Source organism: Sebastes umbrosus, chromosome 3, assembly GCF_015220745.1.
Source record: "Sebastes umbrosus isolate fSebUmb1 chromosome 3, fSebUmb1.pri, whole genome shotgun sequence".
NCBI classification, from domain to species: Eukaryota; Metazoa; Chordata; class Actinopteri; order Perciformes; family Sebastidae; genus Sebastes; species Sebastes umbrosus.
In genome coordinates, this window is record NC_051271.1 from 40,955,827 (window position 1) to 40,977,473 (window position 21,647).

At 42.2% G+C, this 21,647-nt stretch overlaps 1 protein-coding gene across 4 annotated transcripts; it reads left to right on the forward strand.

Moving 5' to 3' along the window:
- Nucleotides 1–496: 496 nt before the first annotated feature.
- clgn (calmegin) lies at nt 497–21,643 on the forward strand. 4 transcript variants are annotated; one of them, XM_037764394.1, is made up of 15 exons: nt 497–736; nt 4,030–4,299; nt 4,419–4,492; nt 5,612–5,670; nt 6,027–6,168; nt 6,343–6,424; nt 7,054–7,246; nt 8,127–8,316; nt 8,435–8,548; nt 8,640–8,796; nt 10,669–10,884; nt 11,072–11,188; nt 11,953–12,139; nt 12,273–12,421; nt 20,263–21,643. In XM_037764394.1, exons 1-15 carry the CDS (start codon nt 512–514, stop codon nt 20,335–20,337), a joined length of 2,250 nt encoding a protein of 749 aa, XP_037620322.1. In that variant the 5' UTR covers nt 497–511; the 3' UTR covers nt 20,338–21,643. The 4 variants fall into 4 exon arrangements, with proteins under 4 accessions (XP_037620322.1, XP_037620323.1, XP_037620324.1 ...); XM_037764395.1 differs by having other exon boundaries at nt 12,279–12,421; XM_037764396.1 differs by having other exon boundaries at nt 6,343–6,349.
- Nucleotides 21,644–21,647: the final 4 nt, after the last annotated feature.

The following is a 21,647-nucleotide window of genomic DNA, read 5'->3' on the forward strand; positions in this document are numbered from 1 at the left end:
ATTATGAACTAGATCTTGGTTCGTACTATGCCCGCGGAATATTTGTAGTAGAATATATTGAAAGTGAGCTTTTACTTTGAAAGGCCGCTGCAGGGCGAATTTGTGATGCCTTAATGTGCTCCTCGTGAAATAGTTGTTTGGGGTTTTCAAAGTTGTATTGACAGCAAGTATCCTACCATGCTGGAATTTTGAAACATGAATGCGTGTATTGCTTTCGTTGGAACACTACCAGAAAGGACCCTGAGAGTATTTTGTAATTGAATCTGTGATTTTGTCCTCAGCATCGACAGCTCTACAAATCAATTATGCTCTCTAATACGTATAGACATGACAGTTTAAGTGGTTGGTGAATAATTCTAGTCGTTTCAGTAGCAAATGTAATTTATTCATTCCGTATCTCATTAAAAAGAATAGCAATGTTGAAGCGAAAACTCCACTGAGAATTACAACTGCCGGTGGCACGTGAATGCACCATTCACGCTGTCCTTCTGCGCCATGTGCACATGTGCGCATGCGTCATGCCCATTTGCAGGGACTCGCTCGCACTTTCTACCGCGTCCCGTTATTACCGTTATTACCGTTATTACCGTTATCCAGGCCAAGCTGTCATCCTAGTTCCATCTTCTCCAGCCCAACCGGACACGGCGGGCCTCGCCTCGGTGATACTAGCGGGACAAACGCACAACATACTTCCTCAAGTGGAGAAGCAGCTTTTACTGAGACCTTTTCTCTCAAGGTTTGTCTGTGTGGGCTCATTCATTCATTCATTCCCTGTGCGACATCTCTGCTAACTTAGCAAGTTAACCGTTGCTATCCAATCAATTCTTCACACTAACAATACCATTTCGGCCATTCTCTACTTTGAAATCTATTTTAGCCGTTTGTGTTTTAACGACATCTTCATGTTTAGTTAGTGGGCTCCTTGTATAAGCCCATTAGCTTCTAGCTAAGCTGATGTTATACTAACGTTTGCTGCTTGTGATTGGCGCGCCGTCCTGGTAGCATAGCCATAGCATAGCCATAGCATAGCCATAGCGGAGCAGCAGCCACAGCTAGTCATCTAAAACACTTTGGACATTGGCAGCCATGTTAGCTCTACAACCCTTTTGTGCAGTTCCTAGGTGTGTTCAGTAATACACTTCTCTTACATTAGTTATAGTAAATGAAACAAGACCTGGGTGGCTGTGTTAAACGTGAACCAGAGGCTGGTAAGGGATGTGACCCCAGTAACGTTGCACTGACTGGAGGACTGCAGCTTCATGGGAAATAGAAGAGAAGTGTATGGCATATGAACTAGTCTTTCATTGATCAATGTGGTATGATATACCATACCTGTGTCTTTTAACTCCGCTGCATGGCATATTTGTGTCTTTTCACATTTCATCCTAAGATCAATATTATGATTTCCATATTTTATTTATGTCTTATTGCTTCTCTGCATGTGTTATATAAAAATGGTTATAATCTGTATTGCTTGGCTGTGTTTTGTTGTTCGTGTTGCTTGCATGGCTACATGTACCCAATAGTGGATATTGTTGCTGTATTATTGTACTAATGTTTTGCTGTTTCCTGTTGTTCTGCATGGCTTGTTGTCTTCTGTCTGTAAATTTGAACCATCACCTCATTGTTTTCACATCTTGCCAAAGGAGTTGAAAATTAGCTAGCTGGCTAACACTGGCACATTTACAGAAATGTTGATTAATGTGCATTGTCCTTATAAAAGAATGAATTGAAATGAAGTTGGGGAATGGCCTGTTTAGGATTTTTACAGCACACACTGTACAGTCAGCTCCTTTGCCTATACTTGGATGGTAATGACAAGCTTGTCTTAATGGATGTGTGGTTGAGGTGACTTGTCAAAGACGGTGGCAGGTCACTGTTGAAAGATATCTTGTTAGACTTTGGCCACAACTGGACTCATTCTCCAAAGTGAGACCTTACCTATATTACTGTTGGATTGACAGCAGGGAAGATATTTTCAAGATATCAGTGCAATTCATTGGTGTTTACTTTTGTTATATCTAAATGCTGGGGTTATATGAGCTCCACATTGCTGTTGTTGAATCCTGTCTGTGTTTAGTTAGCTAAGTAAGGCTAAGCTGTGATATGTTTCATGAGGAAATAGCTTAAAACTTATTAACAGGAAGGCCAAAATTGGGATAGTTATGTCTGAGAGAGAGCAATATTGATTTGTACACCGTTAAGCTCCTCTGGTTCTGAAAAGTCAAGCCAATGCAGAAGTGCCTTAAACTTGCATTCTTTCTAATAGCCAGCAGGGGCCGACTCCTCTGGTTGCAAAAAGAATAGGATAGGAGTCTATGAGAAAATGAGCCTACTTCTCACTAGGGATGCACCGATACCGATAACGATACCTTTGGGTATCAGCCGATACCGAGTACCAATCTGATACCAGTGTTTAATTTATAAGCTGTATGCCTCACTGTGTGGAATTGACTGGGATCCTTCTGTTATGTGTAAAGAAACATCAGGCTTGACTTAAATATTGCTTTGCTAACTTTGTAAAACATCATGCATCTGATAATGTACGTCGTACGTCGTACAGCGGTTGCAGATGATGATGATGATGATGGATGGTATTAAAGGAAGTGTGTAGGATCTAGCGACATCTGGTGATGAGATTGAAATTGATATTGATATTTTCTCATATCAGAATCTATTTTTGGCAGTCACCTGTTCCTACATGGGATATGGCCAAGATAAACACAAAAGATTAGAAATTGTTTATTGCTTGCATTCAGACCAAATATGCAAATAAGGCGCAAGATTTGATGCTTTTCAAGATAAGATAGCTCTTAAATGTGCTCCCAGTTCATCATCCCTCCCTTATGTGTATCCTTTTGATCCTCCTGCGCTCTGATGTTAGCAAATAGAACAACAGCAGTATGGGAATTAAAGTTAATTAGGAATGAAGGGAAGCGTGCTGCTTTACTGTCTGCAGTGATGCTTTTCAATTCCTGCTGCTCACAAGAAGAGTGAGCAGGTGTGGCCTGATCAATAGGTCATTGAAGCTGTTGTTTGGTGTAACAGATTTCAGCAGGGTACAGTTTCAGATGCATTTTAGGACACACACAAAGACTATTTATTGGTACAAATCAAGACTAGTAAGGATGTTTGGGAAAGAGCACATATTGTAAATTCAAAGAGGCTTGTTGTATGCTACAGAAAGGGCTGGGCATATATCAATATTATATTGATATCTTGATATGAGACTAGATATCGTCTTAGATTTTGGATATCATAATATGGCATAAGTGTTGTCTTTTCCTGGTTTTAAAGGCTCCATTACAGTAAAGTAATGTAATTGTCTGAACTAACCAGAGTGTACTAGCTGCTCTGTTATTTGCCTTTACAAACTTAGTCATTATATCCACATTACTGATGATTATTTATCAAAAATCTCATCTTGTAAATATTTTGTAACCGCACCTATAGTCAACCCTAGAATGTTATTGCAATATTGATATCGAGCTATTTGGTCAAAAATATTGTGATATATTGCCCAGCCCTAGCTACAGATTTGAAAGCACAGATGTTTCTGGCATCTGCTCAGAAGGTGTCTGTCTTTATGATTTATGTGGTGGAAATGTGTTACAGCAGAAAAGGAGCAGACTTAAAGGTTCTGTAAGGAAGTAGTGCGAAAAATGTGAGTTTAGGATTTGATCCGAGGACACAGGTCCTACATCAAGTAGCACTGTGTACTAATGTGACCTCAATCTATTTTTGTTTTATCTCTCACCCTCTTATCCCTCCATCCTTTTATGCACTTGTGTTCTCTATTTATATCACTAATGCCCCCCTCCCACACACACACACACACACACACACACACACACCCTGTTGCTCTCCATAAATAACATCTCACACCTGCCTCTTCTCCCCATACCTCTCCCTCATCCTCCCATACCACGCCCTCCTCGCTCTGCTCACACCATGCTCATCTCCGATACCATTGTTGCACACTCTGTTCACCCTTCTGCTCTCACCCCACACCCTCTCTGCCCCCTACAGATGAAGTTGGACAGGGGTTGGATGTGGTGCATGCTGCTCCTGTGCTCCCTGGCTGTGGCAGCTGTAGCGGCCCAGGAGAAGAATTTGGAGATTGATGTTTCAGATGTTGATGAAGACATGGGGTTGGACGAGGAGGAATTAAAGGTTCTGATGGCAGAAGAGGAGGAGGAGGAGGAGGAGGAAGAGGAGGCGACAGTGATGGATGAAGATCACTCTGATGAGACAGACGGCACAGCAAGTGCTGGAATGGATGCAAATGTCTCCTTCCAGGTCAGGAATTGGTTGTAGATTAAATAAAGGTCATATGTGAAACTGAACTATATTAAAGATTCTCTTCACAGTTGCAAAGCTCAAGAGATCAACTTCCAATTATGTTTTTTGTTCCCCAGGTAACATACAAGACTCCTGTTCCCACTGGAGAGGTCTACTTTGCAGAGACGTTTGATGATGGATCACTGCACAGGTAGAGCCTGACAAATTTACCACCAAGGGCTTCTAAAAATACAGCGTAAATGTTTGATGCATGCTATGATACATGAGCCTCCGATGGTACTGAGTGACCAGGATAAACTTACACAATCAGTGGTTGTAGTGTGTTTGCTCACCTTTTCTTGTGTGGAATTTAATGGTGTGGTCACACCAAGTGCGATACAAACTTTTTGAGCGGCGTAGTTACATACAAAGTCAATACGTTGCGAATTCGTGACACGAATGATGGGATATGTAATATTTCAACTCGAGTGACAAATTTGCGTGTCCCTGTGTCGCGAAAGCCTATCGTTGAGTTTCTCCTCCTGTTGTCACTGACGTCCTGACGTTGAATCAGAAATGGAGGAAAAATATATTGTAGCTGTGTGTGGGCACTCAGAGCTACAAAGTACATAATATTTGTACAGAAACAGGACCAAACTCTGTATAAATGTATGTGTATTAACCACAGACGGTCTGTGGTATAAACAACAACGTTGCTGCTCTATTTATGCCTGGATGACTTTATCTTGAGTGTTGATGGAGCAGCTGCATAGCATTGCACTGATCGATCCAAACTCCATTCAGAAAACAAGCATTTTAAAAGTTGTTTGCTTGTCGTCTTGAGGACAGATCTGACAAAGTAAGAATTTAGACTTCTTACAAATCTGCATTATTATGTGGTTATTTCGGCATCCTTTTGTTCCCTTTATTGCAATGAAATCACAGCACAATCTGTTTATTTTGGGTTCTTACCACAGTAGCGACGTGTGGCTTGCTAGATACAGTCAGTGCAATGGCACTGTATGTGAACACAGCTCGCATCTGGGTGATGTTATGAACCCAGACACAACGGTGTTTGGTTTTGTGACATATCTGGGACTCCACAACATGTACAAAGGAGCAATAGTGGTTATTTCTTCCATGGTTGATGGTAGAAATGGCGGAAAGAAAAGTTGTAGGTACCTATGGAGACAAGCCCCTTCTCTCCGGCGCGTCTAGCACGAATGAACACAAATTGTACCGATGGTCCAACTCGCGCGAGGTAAAATGTATTTTGCTCTGCTCTTGTTCTGAACACAGCATAAAAGTTTTGTGGTGTTGATCTCAACAGTTGGCATCTGTCAAAGACGGTGAAGGGGGATGCAGATGATGACATCGCCAAATATGACGGTTTGTTGCTTTTTCTCCCCTCTATTAATTACAGACGTGTGCGTATGAGAGCTTGTACAGAGGCACAACTTGCTGTTTTGATCTTTACCTCGCACACCTCACATGTATGATGCAAATAAAGTTATTTACAACCATGGGTCTTATTTTAGTTTGGGCCACCATCCCTATTGGTTATGATTACACTTCACTTAGCAACGTAATTGCTGGGATATGAGGTAACAAGGCATCAGTTTGAGACACTTTCAAACAGCGTTTGCAATTTTCTGTCGAATTCACGAAAGCTGTCTGAAGCAGAGACTCTGCACTCACAACATGACCATGAAAATGAATGTTAAATGTCTCCTCTCCGGCTGTAGGGAAGTGGGCTGTGGAGCAGCTGAAGGAGAACAAAGTTCCAGGAGACCAGGGTCTGGTGCTCAAGTCCCGGGCCAAACACCACGCTATCTCTGCAATGCTGAACAAACCCTTTGTCTTCCAAGATGAACCTGTGGTCGTACAGTGAGTTCAAGCGTGCACACACTCTCATTTTTTGGACTTTTTGCATGAGCAACAGTGGTTAAAGGATGTATAAGTGAGTGACTAAAATCTGTAATTTGCATTTTACGGTTAACAAAACAGTGTGAGATAATGTGACCACCCTTGTTAACATTTTTTATTGTGTTCTGGTTGCAGGTATGAGGTGAATTTCCAGGATGGTATCGACTGTGGTGGAGCATATATCAAACTGCTTTCAGACACTGGCAAACTCAATCTAGTTAGTATACATGTTGTCATTCTACCTGATGTACACAGGCCAGTTGATGGGCATTTATATCCAAAGCATCTCACACTGGAGCAAGTACTTAAAGAGATAGTTCAGATTTGTTGAAGTGGGGTTGTATGAGGTACTTGCAGTATCCATAGTCATTGTATTTCCGCCCAGAGCTTGAAGAAACAGACAGGAGTACCAGCATGGGAGCAAAGCAATGTACCGCTGTGGACGGGGGCAGCAGCAAAATATATTTTAGAAGCCTAAAAAAAATCTATATTTTCTTTACCTTGCTGTCAGACAGCCCTTTCAAACAGGGAACTGAAACTGTTATCTTTGCTCTCTTCAAAGCCACCACTGCTTTGACAAAAACAGTAATTTTACCTTGCAGAACACTGGAGCTGCTGGTCTACCGCTGCCTCCATCAGTTAGTTTGTTTGTGTTATTGTGTGACTTTGGTGTTTTAAAGGGTTAGTACAAATTCACCAAAGTCACACGATAACGTAAACAAAAATCCAAAACCTTCAGAGCATTCCTCCTCTGTCTTGTAGAACTGAGGTAATCGTTATCCAGATTAAAAATAAATAGACCCTATTTACTCTTTAAATTCAACTCTTGTAACTTCTGCACTGTAGGAGCAATTCCATGACCGTACACCCTACACCCTCATGTTTGGACCAGACAAGTGTGGCGAGGACTACAAGCTGCATTTCATCTTCCGCCACCAGAATCCTCTGAACAAAGACACGGAGGAGAAGCATGCCAAGAGGGCTGATGTCGACCTCAAGAAGTTCTACACTGACAAGAAGACTCACCTCTACACTTTGGGTACAGAAACAAATCAAAAAGAGAATATGTATGTTTTTATTAGGGCTGTCAAAGTTATCCCGATAATAAGGCATTAATGCAAATTCATTTTAACACCACTAATTTCTTTAACACAACTTGCTCAGTTTTAAAACTAGAGAGAAGATTGGCATAATTTGAACCTGGAAAACCTGAGGAGTCCATTGGTACCAACCAGGTCATACTAGCTTGCGACGGAGGAGGCTAAATAATGTTCCAAACTTAAGTTAAATTTTGGTGAGGGAAAAACTGTCATGGCCATTTTCAAAGGGGTCCCTTGACCTCTGACCTCAAGATGGGTTCTATGGGTACCCACGAGTCTTCCCTTTACAGACATGCCCACGACAATCACATGCAGTTTGGGGCAAGTCATAGTCAAGTCAGCACACTGACACACTGACAGCTGTTGTTGCCTGTTGGGCTGCAGTTTGCCATGTTATGATTTGAGCATATTGTTTTATGCCAAATGCAGTACCTGTGAGGGTTTCTGGACAATATCTGTCATTGTTTTGTGTCATTAATTGATTTCCAATAATAAATATATACATACATTTGTATAAAGCAGCATATTTGCCCACTCCCATGTTGATAAGAGTATTAAATACATGACAAATCTCCCTTTAAGGTACATTTTGAACAGATTAAAAATGTGCGATTAGTCGCGAATAGCTATTTTAATCGATTGACAGCCCTAATTTTTTATATCTGTCTTAAATGTGTCTTTTATATGTAATACTTTTCGTACAATAAAATAGCTTCAACTTCAATTTCACATGTACCTGCATACCTTTCTGTGCTTTTATAAAATGTACATTTTTCATTTTGCTCACACATTCATTCAGCATTTTCCCCCTGTTGTCAGTCCTGAACCCAGACAACAGCTACGAGATGTTCATCGACCAGTCTAGTGTTAGCCGCGGCAGCCTGCTGCATGACGTGGTACCTCCAGTCAACCCACCCAAAGAGATAGACGATCCCAATGACTCCAAGCCGGAGGACTGGGATGAGCGGGCCAAGATTCCTGACCCTGAGGCTGTCAAGCCTGACGACTGGTGACTACAACCCCTATACTAGTAGATAGTACAGATTGTGTTTTGCAGATTGGACATGTTTAAACGTTAGGGCCTCAGTGACCTAGTCATTAATAACAAACATGGCCATGTGACTCAGGGATGAAGATGCTCCAGCAAAGATTGAGGACCCTGACGCTTTGAAGCCGGAGGGCTGGCTGGACGATGACCCAGGGTTTGTCCCCGATCCTAACGCTGAGAAGCCAGAGGACTGGTAAGAATTCACCAAACAAACCCCTAACCAGCATTTGAATGATGTTACAGTAAGGAAATGATCCAGACTGACGGCTCTCCTCTGTGTGCAGGGACGAGGAGATGGATGGAGAGTGGGAAGCCCCGCAGATTCCTAACCCAGCCTGCGAGACGGCCCCCGGCTGTGGGGAGTGGAAGCGTCCCAAGATCAATAACCCTCAGTACAAGGGCAAGTGGAAAGCCCCTCTGGTGGACAATCCCAACTATCAGGTAACTATAACTTTTACCTTATCCACTCCACTCCTCTTTTTCATAGATTTGTATCTTTTCTAGGGGGGTACAGGGGCTTTAGGGGAAGATAGCAGGTCAACATTAGATGTCACATAGAAGTGGTGTTCATCATCTGAAAGCTGGGAACCTAAAGATTAATTTGAGATGCAGCTCAGCACTGTGTGTCAAGTTCTTCTAGTCATAAATCAGAAATAAACAAATAACTCTTTATTAAAATAAATTGTCAAAGTGTATAAGGGCTAAGAACATTATGATAGAAATATATATGAAGGCCATAAATTGTTGCAGCAATTTACACAGATTTGGTGAATGGTAAATGGCATATATTATTTATTAATGGCTTGCTTTTATATAGCGCTTTTCTAGTCTTCCAACCACTCATAGCGCTTTACACTCCATGTCATCATATCACACACACATTCATACACTGATGGTAGAGGCTGCTAAGGTGCCAACTTTGCCCATCAGGATCTAATCTAAATACTCATTCACACACCGATGGCTATGCCTTCAGGAGCAATTTGGGGTTAAGTGTCATGCTCAAGGACACATCAGCATGTGACCGGAGGAGCCGGGGATCGAACCACCGACCTTCCGACGACCTGCTCTACCCTCTGAGCCACAGCCGCCCCGAGGCTAAACTTAACCATTATTTACCACTGGAAAATTGATAAGAATGATCAATAATCCCTCCAAAATACCACATTAAGACACCAAGACCTGGAGGAACACCATAGAAATAGCCATGCTGTGATTTGGGATCAAAAACTTCTGCAAGAATTGCAATTTTTGGATGTCAAGTGCTTCTGTTCTGGAAACTGCTCAGAAACCCCCTTATTGTCAATCTACCTAGTAAAGCCATCCATCCTCTGAATGCTCTAGGTCTCTAGTCTGATCTATCCATCCTCTGAATGCTCTAGGTCTCTAGTTTGATCCATCAATCCTCTGAATGCTCTAGGTCTCTGTGGCTGTCATTATCCTAGAGGTCACCACAGGTCATTTTATACAGGAAGGTTAAATTTTAAAAAAAAAAGTGGTCTCACTACAATGAAATGTCTCCTATGGGGACTAACATCATCACACATGAATACAGTTGGGCTCATTGGATCCACAAGAGTCTCAGCTTTACAGTGATACCTAATTTATGGAATTCAAGACTGTTTAGGAACCCCAGTATGCAGAAATATTCAAACACATCATTTTAGAATAGGCTAAAATAACACATTTATACTGCATGTGATTATCATTAAGTGGGCATGTCTGTAAAAGGGAGACTCGTGGATACCCATAGAACCCATTTTCTTTCAGTTATCTTGAGGTCAGAGGTCAAGGGACCCCTTTAAAAATCGCCACACCAGTTTTTCCCTCGCCAAAATTTTGTGTAACTTCGTAACGTTATTTAGTGTTCTTCCCGACACGCTGGCATGACATGGTTGGTATCAGTGGATTCCTTAAGTTTTCATGTTTCACATGATACTAGTACCTTCAGCCTCTAGCTTTAAGCCTGCTACAGCCTCTGAAAAAAGTAAAGTCAGCTGAGGGCGTTGGCGCACTCAGGGAGTGGAAGAGAAGAGAACTAAACCAGGTGCTATCAGGCTGATTTGGGCTCAATAGAGTTTTGTTTTACCACACTGATATCTGATTAGTCTATTTCTCCTATATTTACTTTCCTAGCTTTTGTTTTTAAATCATGAATGATGAGGTGCGCACTCCAGCACTTGGCCAAGAGACGGTTCACTCTCTGTGTTACTTGGTACAACTGTAACCTGTCCTGTTGGAGACGCTGTATGTTTGTGCACCAGCTGAAACCATCCTAATTCTTTTCCTCTTCATTCTTTGTCTCCTCCCAAGGGAGTCTGGAAGCCGCGTAAGATCGATAACCCGGACTATTTTGAGGACCTGCAGCCGTTCAGGATGACACCTTTCAAGGCTGTGGGCTTGGAGTTGTGGTCCATGACCTCAGATATCTACTTTGACAACTTCATTATCACCTCTCACAAGGAGGTGGCCGACCGCTGGGCCTCTGACAGCTGGGGGCTGAAGAAACTGGTGGCTAGCGCTAACGAGGTCAGTGTGATGTTTTGTAAGGTCAACAGGAACATGGAGCAGCACCCTAACAGATACTTACATTGTCACTATGTGCATATAATTTACCACAGGGCTGTCAGTTTCCGTGAGGGAAAAGCTCACAAAGGCTCACTGTTTGCTCTTGCTCTCTGGTCCCTTGTCTTCCCTCGCCCCTCAAACCCATCAGCCGGGGATTTTTGCTCAGCTGATGATTGCTGCAGAGGAACGGCCGTGGCTCTGGGTGATCTACATCCTGACAGTTGGCCTGCCTATAGGACTGGCTGTGCTCTTCTGCTGGCCAAAGGTACTGTGAACCTAATGAGTCATTTATTTATTGCATGTTTCTGATCCCCGATTAATGCAGAAGCACACCAGCAAACCCCTCTAAGTGGCCTTACACATGCCGCGTCTTTTGCGCACTGAAATCCATTGTTGTCAATGTAGATGCGCGGCAGTCGCGGTGCGGCACGCTACCGTTCCCAAGCGCTTATTTCTTGGGCCGCGACGGCTGTGCCCCGAGATAAAAATAGTTCAACTTTTGGAATGCTGCAGCGCTCACCACATGTCATGTGAAGAGAAACAACCAATCATAACCGGCAGATATCTTTTCTTTCTAGCGTAATTATCAGTCTATAGTAAATATATGGAGGAGAAGTTAATCATTTTAGTGCAGGGCTACCCAGAGCTTTACATCTGTCCCACGGACTATTTTCCTGGCTTCACCCTTTCTGTTTGAAGAAAGCACAACATCTGGTTGAAAGGTCAGCCAAATTAACACAGAGTAATCGATACTGTGAGGGATTTATGGTGCTGGAAATGCATTTTGTCTTTGTTTTGATTGTGTTTAGTTTAGTCAGCGAGGCTTACTGCTAAATTACCGCAACGTCATCATAATCGTCAAACGCAGGTTTTGTTTTTTTAGTAACGGCAGGCACGACAGAAGCGCAACCTCCCAAGCACATTGGGAAGAAAACAAGCGGCACAGCTGGCATTTTCCACGCGTTTTAGATGCGGCTTGTGTACTGCCCCTGAACTTGACTGAAATCCCATCTCCTGTTTGTGTCATAGAAATCAGATGACGACTACGTATACAAGAAGGTGGATCCTCCTCGGGCTGATGTAGAAGAAGAGGAAGAGGAGGAGGAGGAGGAAGAAGAAGAAGAAGACGAAGAAGAAGAAGAAGAAGAAGAAGAGGAGGCAGCAGCAGAAGAGGAAGACAAAGCAGCTGAGGCTAAAGAAGGAGCACCAGCAGCAGGTTAGAGGGTCAAACACAGGTCATCACACATCCTCCTCTGTTGGTGCTGTATTGATCAGAGTATTGTTCATTGTTCTAGAGTCGTATTTCTTTGTCCTCACTGTCATCATCGTTACTCTCCCTTTTTCAAAAGCAACAGAAGAGGAGGAGGAGAATGAAGTCGATGCAGGAGGTGACAATCTAGAGGGTGATGATGATGAGGAAGAAGAGGAAGAGGAGGAGGAGGAGGAGGAGGAGGGAGAAGAGGAGAGCAGAGCTCCTGAGAGAACATTAGAAGAGGAGGTTAGTGTAATTGTGAGTTCTTCTTACCTCTACAGCAGCATGAGCTGATGGTGTTGGTAGATATCAGGCGGTTCATGTGGTGCGCTCTTGGAATTAATACGTGGAACCAGATCCTCAGATATCACCACCTACTTTCTCTTAATTTTATCCGTCTGGTTCAGGATAATAACAGGAGAAGAAGAAGAAGAAGAAGAAGAAAAAAGTTACTTTATTAATCCCCGAGGGGAAATTCAATTTTTTCACTCTTTTATATTTTACATATTACATAGTACACACAGGCCCGAAATACACACACGTGCACAAACAGGAACTATATACATGCATTAATGGAGAGATGTCAGACAAGGGGGCTGCCCCTGACAGGCGCCCCGGGCAGTTGGGGGTTTGGTACCTTGCTCAAGGGCACCTCGGCAGTGCCCGAGAGGCAAACTAGCAGATTTTTCAGACCATAATTGACTTTGTGACTCTGGGTGCTGAGGATGCTGTGACAACAAGACTACAGTTCCTTTGCCTTCGCATATGGCTTGCAGTTGCCGCCTCCCCCATGTTGGAGATGTCGAATGATTTTACACAGACTTTGCATACAGATTTCTTTTTATGGAGGACGGAACCTGCCAAAATCAAAAATAAATGAATAAATATATAAATGACTCGATAAATAAATAATTGTCATTAAATGTAGCAAAAATAATATTAAAAATAAATGTAGCCATTAATTAATTGATAACATGTGACAGCAGAGCTGTTTTGCAGTCTACAGGCAGTAGCAGCAGCTCTGCGAATGAGTGTGCGTTCGGTCGCACGCCATAGCCTACTTCCTATATTGCTTTAGACAACATCAAGCTCAATCTGGTCCGTGCTCTCTCACACGGTGGTAAATATTTTGGCTGCAATGGCTGCTCAGAAAGCCATGAAAAACACTCTGCTGCTTTTATGATCAATTTATTTTTATAAATTCTGAATTTTTATATTATAGAAAACAGAGTAGGGGCAATAATCTGGAAACACAAATGTTTTTCCATACTGCGTAGGAACCCTGTGTGTATGTTTTAGCTTAAAGGAACAGTGTGTAACATTTAGGGGGATCTATTGGCAGAGATGGAATATAATATTAATAAGTGTGTTTTTTTTAGTGTATAATTACCTGATAATAAGAATTGATATGACCTAGAAAATTCGAACAATGTGAATTGTATGTTTTCACTACAATATATGGACCTTCAGAGCAATGACAGCAGATATTACAAGACGCTCCATCTGTCAGAGTCGGTCTGTGTGAATAGACAGCCACACTTGTTTTAACTCATATGGTAGGGTAGCAGTTTGTCTAATGCTGATGTATTCTGAGCACAGAGCTAGAACATCATGTTTTTATACAGTATTTAACAATGAAGGTCTGCAGGTCTTTCAACGCTCTTAAATATTGGAATCAGGGGTGGATGATGGTTCAATACAAAGTATCAGTTCTACTATACAAAGTCTTGTGCGTCATTAGGATTGATAGCAAAAAAGGATCACTGTCACGGTTAGGGGTGCAGAGGTACACAAAAGTCACGGTTCAGTTCATACCCGGTTTAGGAGTCTCAGTTTGGTACAGCAGAAAAAGAGCAAATGCAAGGATCCATTTATTTTCATTTATTTTGAACAGACCGTAGTACAAGTGTCAATGATAGACAAAATCCTCCTAATGGGGACTGAGGTAGCATGTTGCCTACTGGCAACTTTGCTAAACTATTTTCATTATAAAAATAAGAACATAACACACTTCTGTACTACACTGTTCGAACACTGAACAAACACTTTCCCAAAAGCAGGGTTCCTACACAGTATGGAAAAGTATCAAATTTGATTTTGGTAGTTTGTATGGAAAACAGAAAAGAGAATGGAAAAATATTTCTGTTTACAGACTATTGCCCCAATTCTATTTTCTAAAATATAAAATTCAGAATTTCTAAAAATAAATTGATCATACAAGCAACTAGGGATGCTAATTTTGAAAAAAAAAGAAATAACCAATAACTGACCCTCATTAAAGCTTCAGTAGGCAGTATATTTGTGGCATCATTGGGCAAAAATCCCATAATAACCTTTCAGCATATTGTAATTCAAGTGTTCTGAGAGAAAACTAGAATTCTGCTCCTCCTCATGACTCTGTTTTCAGGCTTTAGAACATCTAGTCCGTGACGGGAGACTTTGACCAATCACAGGTCATTTCATTGAAGGAGCATTCCTATTGGCTGTGCTCCCATCATGTGACTGGAACTTGGTGTTCCTTCACCAGATTTCACAATGGCGGTGGCCATTTCTCATTTTACAGCTAAACCGTGCACTACAAGATGATTCTGAGAACATCTGAGGAGAGAAATAGGCATTAACGTAACAGAATATTGATTCATATTTGATCAGCGCTGCCTAGTTTGACCGTTTGGTCGGAGTTCACGAGGGATTGACAGCCGGCTCTCATAGACAGCAGATGGACAGCAGATCTCAAATCAGCTCTGACAGCTTGGTTTCCTCCGGTCTGTAAAATCTTGCAGAACCCGTTAGGAGCACCGGAGGACACAGAGACACATGATTTTTTTCAGGTTACCCGTTTCATGTACTACTGTCAGGATATAGCGTTCATAAAAATAACTTTTTTTAAATCAGATTTGCTCCAATCTGCCTACTTCAGCTTTAACCGTTAACCAACAAGATAAGTGCGTCTCATGTAGCGGTGCACCAGCTGCAGTGTATGAGTACAACAGACAACTGAGTCCCCAGTTCACCGTCCGGGAGCGTCACTGTAGCAGCCACGCTGCTGCGTTCACTGTCGTGGACACATGCAGCCACTTCCCCAGTAAAAGTCTCCACCGCACATTTAGTTTAGTTTAGCAGGTTGTCAGCTGTGTGTCTGGCTTGCGTAACGATAGCGAGTGTCAGACAAACCTTGTGTGTGTTTGTGATACTTTAGCAGCTCTAGCATTGCCGGTGGCTTCGTGCTCGCCATTGTCACACACATACGCTCTGTCACAGCGGCGTAACATTAGCGAGTGACTGGCAGACCGTGTGTGTGGCGGTGGTGAGTGTGGGGTTGTTGGTGGCGTTTTAGCTGAGAACGTAGCTGTAGCAGTGTGTGTACAGTTTATTTGTCGGTGAATAAATGCTACGACTCCTCCGCTCAAGCGAACTCATGACCGGAGCCTACTTCCTGTATCTTGCAACGCCGGCTCAGACTCTCTTAAGGTGGACCAGCTTTTCTCCTTAAACTGACAAGCTGCTCCTCTGAGTTTTGCTCAGCTTTTTAATTAATCATTAATATTTCTTTTAACCGATAGGGTTAATCGGTTAAAGTTCTTAATGTCGGTTAACGGCTAAACGGTTAATTATTAACATCCCTACAAGCAACAGAGTGTTTTTCATGTCGTTTGGAGCAGGCAGCCAAAATATTTACCACTGTGTGAGAGAACGCGGGCCAGAGCAATCTTGATGTCATCTAAAGCAAAGCAAGAAGTTGGCTATGGCGTGCGACTGACGCACACTCCTACGCAGAGTTGCCTCTACTCCTGTGCGTCACAGCCAGGGCCGGCGCGTCCATATAGGTGAACTAGGCAATTGCCTAGAGTGGCCATTCTGCGCGAAATTATTCATTATGAGCAAAATATTAATAATAATTAAAAGTAACCAATAGCAGTATCTGCGGGCTGACAGAACAGAGCGGAACGCTGTCTGTCAGACTGGGCCGTTTTTTACAAATCGGATTGTCTCAGTCATTTACATCGTGAACGTGATGAACTGTGACTACTGTTCCAGCTCACCTCAGCTTGCCTGGCCGGTCTGGTTTAGATTCAGTGCAGTGGTGACATGCTGATACAAACTGAGGAGGTGTCATCCACTATGAGGAGTCTTGAAGGTCTTCAGCATCATCAGATTCTCTTTATACCACAAAAACTGTAAAATGCTCTCATAAAAGGCCTCTCCATCTCACAGTCCTGGGATGAATTTCTGTCCCAGTCTGTCCTTGTTGCTATAGAGGGGTGGCATAACTGCTTATTGCCTAGAGCAGCAGAAGTACAGACGTAGGCAAAATTGTTGGTACTCTTCCGTTAAAGAAAGAAAAACCCACAATGGTCACTGAAATAACTTGAAACTGACAAAAGTAATAATAAATAAAAATTCACTGAAAATTAACTAATGAAAATCAGATATTGTTTTTGAATTATGGTTCAGCAGAATCATTTAAAAAAACAAACTAATGAAACTGGCCTATACAAAAATTATGGTACCCTTAACTTAATATTTTGTTGCACAACCTTTTGAGGCAATCACTGCAATCAAGTGATTTCTGTAACTCTCAATGAGACTTCTGCACCTGTCGACAGGTATGTTGGCCCACTCCTCGTGAGCAAACTGCTCCAGCTGTCTCAGGTTTGAAGGGTGCCTTCTCCAGACTGCATGTTTCAGCTCCTTCCACAGATGTTCAATAGGATTTAGATAAGGGCTCATAGAAGGCCACTTCAGAATAGTCCAATGTTTTGTTCTTAGCCATTCTTGGGTGTTTTTAGCTGTGTTTTGGGTCATTATCCTGTTTGAGGACCCATGACCTGCAACTGAGACCAAGCTTTCTGACACTGGGCAGCACATTTCGCTCCAGAATGCCTTGATAGTCTTGAGATTTCATTGCACCCTGCACAGATTCAAGACACCCTGTGCCAGATGCAACAAAGCAGCCCCATAACATAACCAAGCCTCCTCCATGTTTCACATTAGGTACAGTGTTCTTTTCTTTGGATGCTTCATCTCTTCGTCTGTGAACATAGAGCTGATGTGACTTGCCAGAAAGCTCCAGTTTTGTCTCATCTGTCCAAAGGACATTCTCCCAGAAGCTTTGTGGCTTGTCAATATGCATTTTGGAAAATTCCAGTCTCGCTTTTTTATGATTCGGTGTCCTCCTCGGTTGTCTTCCATTAAGTCCACTTTGGCTCAAACAGTGACGGATGGTGCGATCTGACACTGATGTACCTTGACCTTGGAGTTCACCTCTAATCTCTTTGGAAGTTGTTCTGGGCTCTTTCGTTACCATTCGTATTATCCGTCTCTTCAATATGTCATCAATTTTCCTCTTGCGGCCACGTCCAGGGAGGTTGGCTACAGTCCCATGGACCTTAAACTTCTGAATAATATGTGCAGCTGTAGTCACAGGAACGTCAAGCTGCTTGGAGATGGTCTTATAGCCTTTACCTTTAACATGAAGGTCTATAATGTTCTTTCTGATCTCCTGAGACAACTCTCTCCTTAGCTTTCTGTGGTCCATGTTCAGTGTGGTACACACCATGACACCAAACAGCACAGTGACTACTTTTCACCCTTTAAATAGGCAGACTGACTGATTACAAGTTTGAAGACACCTGTGATGCTAATTACAGGACACACCTTAGTTTAATATGTCCCTATGGTCAAATTATTTTCAATCTTTTCTAGGGGTACCATCATTTTTGTCCAGGCCAGTTTCATCAGTTTGTTTTTTAAAATGATTCTGTTGAACCACAATTCAAAAGCAACAGCTGATTTTCATTAGTTAATTTTCAGTAAATTTTTATTTATTATTACTTTTGTCAGTTTCAAGTTATTTCAGTGACTATTGTGGGGTTTTCTTTCTTTAACGGAAGAGTACCAACAATTTTGCCTACGTCTGTACATGCACTGGGCCTGGTTACAGCCTGCAAAACAGCTTTACCCCAAGTGCAAGATGTTTGACAAAGGAATGTTGTCCAACTTCCTGCGTAGGACTGTGGACTGAACAGCCACAATGGGTAAATGTATGTTTTCCTTGTCTCTGGAAAAGTATGGAATTTTGAAATAGAAAATGTGTAAGAACCCTGCCAAAAGGCAACAGGTCACAATAGGCAATACAACTGAAAAGCATCTCTTATACTGTGAAATTGAAAATACCAAAATACATAGAATAATAAAAAAGAAAAATGTGCATTAGGACTGTTGCAATTAGTTCCACCTCGGCTATATTTAAACATTCAAAGCACCCAAACATGTAATCATCCCGGTGATCATCCCATCTGGGTGATGGCATTGACTGTGCGTTTGCATGTTTGATGGGTTTCAATTCACAGACCGTACAATGGTGGAACAGCGCCGACACACTGTCCTTGTTTTATACACAACCTGGGTGTTCCTGCTCCGGCGTTACATTTGTGCTCGCCATAATGTTACTGACTCGCACGCAATCTGCTTGTTGTGCTAACCTCAGCACGTTTTAACAGTGTACAGTCAGCTCAAAGTTTTCTGGTGTGTGCAGCGATCACCTCATTAGTTTAGAGAGTTCACACAATACACATATTTGTTGTGTCTCAATAAAAACAGTCTTGTAGTTTAACATGCATGATTATTTAATTAACAGAAAATAGTAAAAAGAAATGCTTATGCCTGTTTGAAAGTCACCCAGTGGTAATGAAAATGTATTCAGAAGTAACCTATTAATTCACCTCATAAATCCTGATGCATGGCTTTCTCCTACATAAGCGTATCTGTACCAACATTGGTCATTTTGATTTTGACTAGGTATCTGATGGGAACCCCTCCGTTTAATTCACTTCATACGTTTGCTAAAGTCACTGTTTGGTGGTATACTGTTATAGGGTATTCATTCATATTCTCACACTTATGGTTCGCCTCTCTCTTGTGGCCTGCTGACAACACACACTGAACAGGGTCATTCAGACACCTCCCTTCTGTTTACACTAGTTCATGTCTCTGACACTGTGTCCTTGTCCTAGTGACAAATGTGCACCGTCAGGGAGTCGTTTTCATTTTCAGTGATTTCACTTTTGAGAACGATCATGCATTTCATTCTACTTGGCATTTAAAAGGTCTTAATTTAATGAAGACAGTTTAATTTGACTTGATAAAATGTCCAGACACCCTGTAAGATGTGGCTAACTCTACAATTTTGTTGAAGTTTTGTTAAAAAAAGGTTATTTTTATAAAACGGTCACTGTATCCTGACAGTGGTGTATGAGACAGGTAATATGAAAAAAATCATGTTCCTCTGTGTCCTCCGGTGCTCCTAACGGCATCTGCAAGATTTCACAGACTGAAGGAAAACAACCAATCAGAGCCAAGCTGGAGCCTTGCCGTCTCTGAGCAGCTGTCAATCACTCACTAACTCTGATCAAACGGTCAAACTAGGCAGCGCTGGTCAAATATGAATCAATATTCTGTTACTGTAATGTCTCATTCTCTCCTCAGATGTTGTCAGAATCATCTTGTAGTGCACGGTTTAGCTGTAAAATGAGAAAGTTTGCTCCGGCTGGTGAGCGGTGCTTGGTATTTCCTCAGCTGATCTCAACATGGCTGCCGGGTCACAAAGGTTCTCATTTTACAGCTAAACAGTACACTACAAGATGATTCTGAGAACATTTTACTCAAAAAAATAGGCATAACAGTAACAGAATATTGATTAATATTTGATCAGCGCTGCCTAGTTTGACCGTTTGATCTGAGTTTGCGAATGATTGACAGCTGCCTCTGTTGAATGAACAGCCAATAGGAACGCTCTTTCTCTCTCTGAAATGACCTGTGATTGGTCAAAGTCTCTCGTCACAGACTAGATGTTCTAAAGCCTGAAAACAGAGCCATGAGGAGGAGCAGAAGTCTAGTTTTCTCTCAGAACACTTGAATTACAATATGCTGAAAGGTTATTATGGGATTGTTACCCAATGATGCCAAAAATAATCTGCCTACTGCAGCTTTAACATTTTGGTAATGTGGCAAATGCAAGAGTGATGTTTCATATCTCATGCGTTTGATTTTTTTGCTTTTTATTTCATTCCGAATGTGGCCCGCAGCCAAAGGAGGGAGGAGATGTTGCCGGAGAGAGCCACAAACAAGCTGTGAGGAAGAGGAGGGTACGGAAAGACTGAGGAGGTGAACCCCACGCCTACTGTCTCCTTTCTCCCCCCGATGCAGAGGAGATGGAAGGGCCGTCTCCGCTGCTGCTCCCCCCCTCTCTCCAAGCGGAGCAGCATGCATTTCCTCCAAACCACCTGGTAGCCTGCAGTCACCCCTCAGCTACACCCATCACAGGGCCGCAGCCTCCATAACCACATTCTGCATCGTTCTTCGTCTCGTCCTGTCTCTCCCTCCTGCCTGCTCATTGAACGATCCCATGAATCCCCCGGAGATTCTGTGCATTTAGATGTTTTCCCTCCTCTCATCCTGAGCTACCACTTTCTTCATCCTTCTCCTCTTCTCTAAGCCGTCGCTGTCAAAAATGCCTGTCAGCCCTAAAAAGGGCCGCCTCTTCCACCGCCGGTCCTGTTCACCCCGTCTCTTCTGTCAGTCTTCTCTCTGAATATACGCCATCATAGATCTACCAGTCTGTATCCTTTGAGAACAATGGCAGCAGCAATCGTCTGTGCTGCTGTCGACTCCAGTTGTTCATACCATTTTACATCATATCATAGGGGCTACATCTCACAAGTTAGACTTTATTCTTGTGTCCTTTTTGTTTTAAAGAACACGTTCGAGGACACAGTTCCATCCTCATTTGAAATTGTTGGGGTTTGAAGAACAGGCCGGGAGGAGAGGACGCCTAGGAAAGGCTGTTTGAAATGTTACTACAGTGTCAAGACATTACAGCTGATAAGTCGCCTCAGCTTAGGGTTCAAAGTTTACCTCTTTAAAAATGGATGTTCTGTTTAGATTTTAGCTAGTTTGTAATGAGCATCAGTTACTTTTGTGTTTTTTACTCAGTTATAGCAGTTTAAGATTTGAGGATTAGCACATAGATTACCCTATTTATTTGTTTTGTTTTATGCTGGTATGAATACAGATTTAATAATTCAGTGTTTTGAGTGACTTGAGGCAGTTTTCTTGAATAAGATATGCCACTGATGTGCTTATTCTGAACCGAGGTCTGTTTGAAATGCTTTACCTGATCAAACACTGAATGCCTTGGCCATCAGTTGTCAGTAAATATGTGGGTTTCTGCAGTCTCATTCAGTCATTACACAGCAGTACTTTACCAGAATATCTAGACCAGTTGGAGTTCAGATCCTACATTATTGCCTGAGAAAAAAAACATTGATGCTAATTAATTTGTTTTATATTATTGTCTCAAGCTTTTGTAGTTCATGTTCTTGCCAGATTCTGGCAGATATACCCGTTTACATTTGTTTGCAAATTGTACATTGCTCTTGAAAATAAAACTATTTAATACAAAAAAAATGTC

Coding starts and splice junctions, on each gene's coding strand:
- clgn (XM_037764394.1), top strand. CDS start 512: ATGCGTCATGCCCATTTGCAGGGACTCGCTCGCACTTTCTACCGCGTC. Junction 8,549..8,639: donor GCTGAGAAGCCAGAGGACTG/GTAAGAATTCAC, acceptor CTCTGTGTGCAG/GGACGAGGAGATGGATGGAG. Junction 12,422..20,262: donor AGAGAACATTAGAAGAGGAG/GTTAGTGTAATT, acceptor TGTGGCCCGCAG/CCAAAGGAGGGAGGAGATGT.